At 56.3% G+C, this 9,634-nt stretch overlaps 1 protein-coding gene across 1 annotated transcript; it reads left to right on the top strand.

Annotated features, from left to right (window-relative positions):
• The first annotated feature begins 638 nt into the window (after window positions 1-638).
• On the top strand, window positions 639-6,617 carry RLBP1 (retinaldehyde binding protein 1). The gene is made up of 8 exons (XM_050903546.1): window positions 639-791; window positions 1,625-1,668; window positions 1,952-2,080; window positions 2,369-2,570; window positions 4,221-4,399; window positions 5,096-5,254; window positions 5,906-6,016; window positions 6,122-6,617. Exons 2-8 carry the CDS (start codon window positions 1,657-1,659, stop codon window positions 6,278-6,280), a joined length of 951 nt encoding a protein of 316 aa, XP_050759503.1. The 5' UTR covers window positions 639-791; window positions 1,625-1,656; the 3' UTR covers window positions 6,281-6,617.
• The last annotated feature ends 3,017 nt before the right edge of the window (window positions 6,618-9,634 follow it).

Below are 9,634 nucleotides of genomic sequence, written 5' to 3' on the forward strand. Positions count from 1 at the left end.
CCCACGCACGGGCTCAGCGTGGTCCCTGCCACATCGTGGGGCTTCCCTCCCTTGTGGGTCCACAGCATCACCCCGGGGGTGGACTGGGTTCCAGTTCCCAAAGTTCCAAGTAGGCAACCATCACTCGGGGGCATCGTAAAAAAAAATAATATCTGCCCATGTTTTTTTATTTTAAAAGCTGAAAGGGACCTCATATGGATGCCGGTTTAAGTGGCCTCCTTGGGGAGGAGTTGGAGAGCCCCAGGTGGGACCAGCCCCAGGAGCATCCTCTGCCATGGACCCGTTCCCCGCAACCGGACCCTGCCCACGTGGCCAAATTCACAGTGGAACCTTGCCAGGCTTTTCGGGGCAGAAGCCAGGGAAGAGACCTGGCCTGCGTGCCCCAGGGGAGCAGGCCAGGATGGCAGGCTGCCCACAGCCTGCCTCTGCCCCTGCTCTGTGCTAATGAGCGAGTTACACAACGAGAAGCTTTTATACTTCGTTAATCGGGTCCGGCATCCCAGCCCGCCCCTCCACGCACACTCCGGCTGGCCGGCGGAGCCCTGGCTCCCTCCTTCCCTCTCCTCAGCTGCCTTTTGTAATGTTTTAATGGGGTTGCTTGCCTGGGTTGTGCTGACTTAATTACAAAGCTGCAGTGAGTTGATGCCTTGTGACGGTCTAATCCCAACCCGGTGACTCTACAAAGCTTTCGCCCGGCTTTCTTCCTGCTCCACTCCGGCCTCACCGTCCGTGTGTCCGCCTCGGCCCTGTGCACTGACCCTCTGTGGACGGTTCAGCTTTTTCTCTCCCTGGTGAGTATCCAGGACTTCTTCCACCTGAAATAACTGCATCAGAGACCTCCCTTAACCTGGCACCTCCAAGGCTGGGATTGCTTTTAGTGGCTGGAAAAAAGGGATGACCGTCCCTTCCCTGGGAGCTGGTGGGGAAGAGGATGCCCCTGGGAGGTGGTTGAGCTGGAGCCAAGCATCTCTTACACAGCCTGGGCTCAGAGCTGGTGCTACGGCTGGCCAGGGGCAGGGTCGGGCACTGGAGGGAGGATGAAGGCAGGCTTCCTCCTCCTCACTCACGCATGGGAACAAGATGTTTCACCCAGACAGCATCAGAAAGATGCCGAGAGGCTTGCGGTCCAGCCTTGCAGCCGGTGACTGGCTCTGGGCTGGAGCAGCAGAGACTTGAGAGTTTGGGAAACACCTTGGGGGTAACAGGGCAGTAGAAATAAAAGGCGGTAAAAGCACGAGCCGGCTGCCCACCTGGCCAAAGCTGGGCACTCACCTCTGCCCATATGAGGATGGTCTGAGATGAAATGGCACTGGGTGAGCTCATGGGGTTGGGGGTCCCCATGAGATGCCCCCAAACACCAGTGGAAAGGCAGACCTGGAAAAAAAAGGATGAAGATGTCAGACGATCAATACCCAAATTTTTAAGCTGCTTTTGCAAACATCCCTGGTGTTTCTCAAAGCTGCTCAGCCTCCGGCAGGCAGGCAGAGACAGAGGCAGTATGTGATGGAGATGAGGACAGTTGGGGTGTCCCTGCCTGAGCAAGAGGGGCAGTGGATGGGACATGGGGGGGCTGCGGAGGCTGTTGGGATCCCTACCGCTGCTGATTCCTCCTTCCCTCTCCCAGTGTCCTGTGGCTGACGGAGGACAGACGACGACATGTCTGCTGTTGTGAGTACTGTCCCCATGCCATCCTGTCCCCTGGGCTCTGAGCATCCTTTCCCCGCAGTGGTGGGATGGGGCGCACCCGGTGCACCCCTCACCTCCCCGGCTGCTCTCAGCCTACAGCAGGGAGGCTGGGTGGCATGCAGCCCATTCCCATCCCATTGCACCCCCTCAGGTGCAGGCATGGAGGCTTTGCCCTTCCCATAGCCCCCCATCCCAGGAGACCCATGGTGGGGCAGGGAGTTGGGGGACTGGCTGGGGAAACCCCACATCCTCTCTTCACCCCCAGACGGGCACCTTCCGCATCATCTCGGAGGAGGAGCAGGCCCTGCGCACCAAGCTGGAGCGCCTTACCACCAAGGACCATGGCCCCGTCTTCGGGAGGTGTGAGAAGATCCCCCCGCACACCCTGCAGAAGGTGAGGGTGGCCGTGGGGAGCGGGGGCCAGGCACAGCCTAGGTCTCCTGCTCCTTCTTGGGGGCCAGAGGAGACCCTCGATGGGCTCTTGCACTGGGGGGGAGGATGCGCTTACTCCAGAGGGTCTCAGAGTAGGGGACCTGGGTGACCCTGCCCTCCCCGCATCGGTACACTGCAGTGAGCATCACTGCACCTCACCTGGCTTTTGGGCATCTACGTGACCCCCAGGGTGTTTTGGGGTGCACAGGAGGCATCACTGAGCCGTGCCCCCTCCCTGTTCCCCCTCCAGGCAAAGGACGAGCTGAACGAGACGGAGGAGCAGAGGGAGGCTGCGGTGAAGGCACTGCGGGAGCTGGTGCAGGAGCGGGCAAGTGGCGAGGAGTTGTGCAAGGCCGTGGCCGAGAAGGTGCAGGGGAAGGACGACTCCTTCTTCCTCCGCTTCATCCGCGCCCGCAAGTTTGACGTCCACAGGGCCTACGACCTGCTGAAAGGTGGGGAGGTATCCTGGGCTGTGACACCGGGCGAGGACAGGGTTATCCATCCTCCTGGCAGCTCCTGGCCCCATGCCGGAGCCTCCCAGCCCCTCGGTCTGGGCTGTGCCGGCAGAGCAGGACCCTAGCATGGGAAGGAGACGAGGAGAGAGGATAAATAGAAAAAGGCAAGGCTGGGGGCTCAGGATGCAGGGGAAAGAGTTGGGATGGGGAAGGAAATAAACGAGGGTGGAGCCAGGCATCCCGCAAAGCCAGGACATTCCCATTCCTTGCTAATTTACGGGACAAAATGGAAAAAAAAAATGCGTTTGGCAGTGGCAGGCTGTTTCATTTGTGCAGCAAACCCAGCTGGTTTGGGCTGCATCCCCTCGAGAATCCGATGCCCTATACACACCCTATACATGCCCTATTGTCGTGGTTTAACCCCAGCCAGCAACTAAGCACCACGCAGCCGCTTGCTCACTCCTCCCCGCTCCCAGTGGGATGGGGAGGAGAATTGGAAAAAAAAAAATAAAAAAAAAAAGAAATTGTAATGAAAAGGAATATAACAAAAAGAGAGACAAATAAAACCCAAGAAAAGACAAGTGATGCACAATGCAATTGCTCACTACCCACTGACCAATGCCCCAGCAGCGATCTGCCCCTCCCGGCCAGCTCCCCCCTGTTTATATACTGGGCATGATGTTATATGGTATGGAATATCCCTTTGGCTAGTTCGGGTCAGCTGTCCTGGCCGTGCTCCCTCCCAGCTTCTTGCACACCTGCTTGCTGGCAGAGCATGGGAAACTGAAAAATCCTTGACTTAGGATAAGCACTACAACTTAGTTGTTTATCAACAACTAAAACATCAGCATGTTATCAACATTATTCTCACACTAAATCCAAAACACACTGTACCAGCTACTAAGAAGAAAACTAACTCTATCCCAGCTGAAACCAGGACATCTATACACACCCCTCCATAGCCCTGTAAGGAGCGAGTCCTGCACCCACCCTGATTCTTCTGTGAATGGTGCCTGGTGGGCTCAGCACCCCTGGGACCCCTCAAGGGCTGGGGGCAGGTTGGGGGGCTTGTGGCTCCCCCTCCCCACACTGGGGGTGACCCGCAGGGATGGAGGGGGAGTGGGAGGGCAGCCTGGGGGGTGGCCACTGGCGGGGACCTGCCTGGCTCCGGCTCCGCTCTTCTTTGTGTTGGCCTGGGGGATAATGAGTTGTAATTACCAGCGCTGGCTCCCAGACGAGAGGTTTTGTTCATCCACATTTTCCCAGGACAAGATTTCTTATTTCATGCCCGCAGGGTGCCAAGGGAGGGGAGATGGGGGATGTCACCCAAACAAGGAGGAAGGGGAGAAGGGAAATGAGGGGAAAAATTACTTTATCTGCTCATTGAGGTGTTGGAGAGAAGGCAGGCGTGGGAAGCCCCTGGCATGGGGAGAATAACACCGAGCGTGCTGGGGCTGGGGCTGGTATGCTGCTGAGCTCCTTTTCCCCACCTTTGCTGGAGAGGACCTGATGCATGTGGACCCCAGGCACAGGGGGCTCAGGACCGACGTCTCGCCATCGCCAGTCCACCCCGTCTCTGGTGGCTCCCCCGGCTTCCCAAGGCCAGGCGAGCAGCCGTTGTCCTCCCCGATTTCTGCCTCTCTCCAGGCTACGTGAACTTCCGCCAGCAGTACCCCGAGCTCTTCGACAACCTGACCCCCGAGGCTGTGCGCAGCACCATTGAAGCCGGCTACCCCGGCATCCTGGCCAGCAGAGACAAGTATGGCCGGGTGGTGATGCTCTTCAACATCGAGAACTGGGATTACGAGGAGATCACCTTCGATGAGGTCAGCTCAACCCAGCCCAGCCGTCGCTCCCGGAGCAGCGTGGTCCTGCTCCTGGGCTTGTCCTGCTCAGCACGTCTGAGCGCAGCATCCCTTACACACACATATGCGTACATCCACGCACAGCCTCCAGCCATCCAGGTTGAAGCAAATCTTGTAGCCCTTTGAATTTATCCTTCCATGGAGCCTGGGAGAGCATGGTCCATCCCAAAGGGTTCCCCTTCCTTCCCCCTGATGTGGTGCAAGGTGCAGGCCAAATTTGGGTGTGCATCCCCCAGCCCAGGTAACACGGGGTGAAGAAAGGCACCACGCCATTAAATCAAGGTGCTTTAGAAAGGAGGGACCTGCAGGGCAGAGGAGGAAACTGAGGCATAGGGCTCATAAAGGGCTTCTTGGCAAAGAGGTCTCCAGGCATGTAACTCACAAGTTCTCCAAGCTCTGTTTTCTACTCAGCTCTGAATTTGGTGGCAACATATCCTTGATCCAGATCTGAGATGTGCCCACCTTGAAAGGGGAACATGTTTGTTGAGCATCCCCCAAAATGCCCTCCTGCTCTGAAGTCCTGGGGCTGGCTGCGACAAGCAGGCTGGAGTCAAGCAGACCCTGGCTAACACTCCATGGGAGTCTTCCTGGGAACCTCCTGGGGTCTATGGGAGGTGAGACCTAGTACCAGCCCCTGCTGTCTCTCCTCTCCATCAGATCCTTCGTGCCTATTGTGTTATCTTGGAGAAGCTGCTGGAAAATGAAGAGACCCAGATCAATGGGTTCTGCATCATTGAGAACTTCAAGGGCTTCACCATGCAGCAGGCATCAGGGATCAAACCCTCCGAGCTCAAGAAGATGGTGGACATGCTGCAGGTGAGGTGGCAAAGTCTGTGCCCAGCAATGGCAGAGTGGGCCCTGGGGGAGCAGAGATCTCAGGGAAGGGTGAAGGCAGGGCTAGCAGGGTTTGGGATTGCCACCACACTGGCACCACAAGAAAGCACCATGGAGAGGCACACGCTCCTTCCCTTGCCAGCTAATTGGCAAAATCCTGCAAGATGGATCCTATTTTTCTGGCCCCAGCTCCCTGTCCTCTCAAATGGCCAACCAGAAGCAGTACCACCACTCCTTGCAGCATCCTACAGCACAGCCTGGAGGCCTTTCCTCACCAACCTCTCAGCCCAGCCCGGTCCAGGCTGGACGGAGACTCGCAGGCACTCCAGGATTTCTGCCCTTGGACCAGAGGCCAAAGACACTCAGCCCTCCCCAGGGAAAGATGACAGCAGAGATGTGGTCCTTCTCATGGAGTGGGTGCAATGAACCATCTGTGAGGCTCTTCAGCTTCCCTGGTCCTCCTGGGGCTGGGACAGCTGATCCTCTGGGTCAGAACAAAAAGGGGCCATCAAAGAGAGAAGGGGAGATTGGGCGAGGGGAGCCACAGCAGTGCTGGGGTGTCCATTGCTGCCCGCCCAGCTCTGCGTGGCCAGCACCCTTTATAACCATCTGTGTCTGGGTTTGGGATCCTAGGACTCCTTCCCAGCGCGGTTCAAGGCTGTCCACTTCATCCACCAGCCTTGGTACTTCACCACCACCTACAACGTGGTCAAACCATTCCTGAAGAGCAAACTGCTGGAGAGGGTGAGTGTGGGAAAGGGACCCAGAGGCAAAGGCACGTCCCTGGGTGAAAGAGTGGCTGGGAAGAGTTGCCCCGGTCTGCTGAGGGTTGCTCCCATCTCCCGCCAGGTCTTTGTGCATGGGGAGGAGCTGGAGTCCTTCTACCAGGAGATCGATGCTGACATCTTGCCGGCAGACTTTGGTGGCACCTTGCCCAAGTACGATGGCAAAGCAACTGCAGAGAAGCTGTTTGGGCCCCGCATCGAGGCTGAAGACACGGCTCTCTAAACTGGGGTCTGCTCCCCTTCCCCTGTAAAATAGGATCAGAGGTGGTCCTCTAACCCCAACCACCTCCTTACTGTAGCATTGGTTGAATGACTGCTCATGATGAGGCACTCTGGGCGCTTTGCTCCACGCCTGTCCCTCCCCTCCCCAAACCTGGCAGCAGGCTGCCTGGCAGCCCTGTCCCTCCCAGGCAGAGCATCCTTCCCTCGGAAGCTAGCAGAGAAAGGAGGCCACCAGCCCTCTTCTGCAGCACGCCCTGAAGCTGCGGTGGGAGGACAAGGAGAACGTCTGCTCTGGGAAGGGAGGGCTACAGCAAGGGAGAAATAAAGTGTTTAACAGCAGAGCTCCGGGGTCCCTTGTGACATGTGGCAAGGAACAGGGGTGCAGCTTTCTGGGCACAGGCACTGGCTGCGCTGCTGGTTCTAAGGAGGCCAGGAGCGTCAGTGCTGTCCTCCTACCATTGACTGCCCTTTGGCACAGCAGCCAAGGAACCGGCCACCTCCATCCTCCCTGCACCCCAGAACGAGCCCCCCCCTGGCTGGGCAAGGACCCCCAATTCTCAGTCATCTTCTCTAACTAGGAAAGAGAAAACAGCGCAAAAGATGCAAACAAGAACCCAACCGAGGCCCAGGCGGAGCTGGCTCTGCCTAATTCCTGCTCAGCCAGGCAAGCAGGGAGGAGGAACAGAGGCTGCAGCAGCCACTAAGACTAGGAGATGGATTTTAACCACAGGACAGCAAAAGACAAGCAGAATATACCCTCCTAAATCCTTCAAAAGCCTCAGCACAGATGTTTCTCCTAGCACTGCATCATGAGAGGGAGCTCAGTCAGGGAAGCCCCACCAAAAGCCACCACAGAAGGCAGAGGAGGGTACTTGCCTAGGAAACAGAGCTGTGCCTGATGCTAATGCTAATTAGCCCTTGCTAATGTGGAGTCAGCAGGAGCATGGTGGGGAGGAGGGAGGCAGAAGTAGCAGTGTCCCAGGCAAGGCAGTCTGTTCTGGTTGATGAACCAGGCATCTCCTCCAAGGAGCTGAGGATACCTGTTTCCAGACCATCTTCTCCTCCCTTGGCCAGCAGTAGGGCTTAGAGAGGAGCAAGTTGCTGGTCTCTGCCCAGGTTACCTTCTTCTCTGTCAACCTCGTCCCGCAACATGCCCTGTCCCCCCTCAGCTCTGCAGCTACACATGGGTGCCTTTCACCAGCCAGAAGACCAGACTCCCACCCAAAGCTGGCCAAGGTGGAGGGTGCTAACAAGAGCCACATTCATCAGGGCACTGGCTCAGGCTCAAACCAAACAGGACATCGGCTCTGAAGCTGTGGGGAGGATGGGGCCTGTCTGGGTAGAGGTAGCTGGAGTTAAATCTGTTTTCTCCAGCCTCAGCAGCATGGCTAGTCCCAGCCTGAGGCTGCACCAGCATCGTGTGAGAGCCCACAGGGAGAGTGAAAGGCACCTCTCTGCTGTGTTTGGCTCCTTACTGTGCAGTGCTCTCCCTGGGGCCGGGAAGCATCTGGAGCCGTCCCAAGAAAACCATGTGTGACAACCCTACAACCATCAGGCCAGTGCAAACACAACAGCACAGCTTGCTTGGGAGACACAGCAATTGCAGCTCACTTGTAAAAACAGAAAAAGACCAAAAAAACCTCATACACACAGACCGGAGCACCACACTGCTACCTCTGGGATTTGAACTGGGACAGTCACAGCTCTTGGGAGGTCCCTGTGGCTGCTCACCACTGCTGGGAAAAATCGTCAGCCAGTAGCTTGCTTTGATGGGGAGACAGAGAACAGCACAGCAAACAGAGCAGGGAGCTTGATCCATGCCAGCCTCAGCTTCCCCTAGAGTGACTCTGACCAAGCCAGGAATGAGTTTTGAAGTAGATCTAACAGCTAAATCACAATGGCCAATAAACTAGAGATGGAGCCTGAAACACTGCCGCCCACAGAGCAGTTCTTGTTACAGGGGAAGAGCAGCAACAGTCCTGGCCCAACCCAGCTGCCCCAACAGCTCACCAGTCCGTTACCCTCCACATCTGTCTCACTTGGACTGTAGGTTAAAAAAAAAAAAACCAAACCACACACCAGCAAGCTCTTAGTGTCAGTCAAGTAGTGCTTTTGGCAGGGCTTTTCTACGCCCTGGGCTCAAAGATGTCCGTGTCCTGGCCAGAGATGCTGTTGCGTGTTTCTTCTGCCAGCAGCTGAAAGGTTAGGCAATCCACTCGCTCTCAAGTAGGGAAAAATAACAGATGATGATTTCTGCAGAAACGCACTCACCAAAAGCTTTGCTGCATGCTCCAGGGAAGCTGTTGTCCCAGAGGAGAGTCCTTCCATGTGCTGCAGGAAGGGCCACAGCTAAGCCCTGCATCCTGCTTTGGCTCTTAGTCCTGGCACAGCTGTAGGTCTGGCTCTGGAGGATTCCTCCAGCCAGCGACCCAGTGATCCTGGGAGAACCTCGGGGCTGGCCCAGAACTGTCATCAACCTGCTCCCATCCAGTGGCAAAAACAGCCCTTCAGTATTTTCAGGAGAGGCATTCAGTTTTTTAAGCTCATACCATCTCCGTTCTCCATCAGTGTGGCATCAAGGACCACTCTTGGCCAGAAGACAAAAAGTAACTAGGAAAGGCTTGAGTAGCACTAGCGCTTGTGTCACATGCTGCAAGGGGGGGAAGATAAAGTAACCCCCCCAGCTAGCTCCCCAAGCTGGGCCTTAGGGAAGGCTGAGCTGCCAGCCTCTGTCAACTGCCAAGAAAACCACATGATCCTTTGCTCAAGAGCCTGCTAGACACCCCATGCTTAGCCACCAAGTCCAGCCCCAGCAGACACAAGAGCCAGGGCAATTGTTGGATGCTCCTATATGTAGCAGGAATTAAGACTGACTTCTCCCTAGAGGCTTTCTGTAGCAGCTCTGTCCTTGTTCTGCTCTCTGGAACAGAGAGGCAGAGAAAGGCTCCAGCTGGAGATGACAGTGGTGGCAGGGGCTGGCACACCATCCATGTGCTGTTACATACAGCTCCTGTGCAGTCTTCCCATTTATCTACTTGACACTCACTTCAGCTTTCAGTGGGCAGCAGAGCCAGGTCTTTGAGAGGTGGGCACAAAAGCTGCAACAATTAAGAGGTAGAGAAGACACCCCCAGCACTGCCACCCCTCTTGTCCTCCCCACCCCAGAAGTATGGAAGGAGTGCAAGCTTGAGGTTTCTCCCTCAAATGAGGGGTTTATTCACTTTTCCTAGAACAATTACAGCCCTTGCATTTACCACTAGAATAGCCAACTAGTGGGTCAAAACAGAGGCCACACCAGAGTTCACAAAACAGGAGTTACTGACAAAAGCTGTCCTGTCTGGAAGTGAGGGAGCAG

This window comes from Gymnogyps californianus, chromosome 11 (assembly GCF_018139145.2).
Source record: "Gymnogyps californianus isolate 813 chromosome 11, ASM1813914v2, whole genome shotgun sequence".
NCBI lineage: Eukaryota > Metazoa > Chordata > Aves > Accipitriformes > Cathartidae > Gymnogyps > Gymnogyps californianus.

Coding starts and splice junctions, on each gene's coding strand:
- RLBP1 (XM_050903546.1), top strand. Junction 4,400..5,095: donor AGGAGATCACCTTCGATGAG/GTCAGCTCAACC, acceptor CCTCTCCATCAG/ATCCTTCGTGCCTATTGTGT. Junction 5,255..5,905: donor AGATGGTGGACATGCTGCAG/GTGAGGTGGCAA, acceptor TTGGGATCCTAG/GACTCCTTCCCAGCGCGGTT.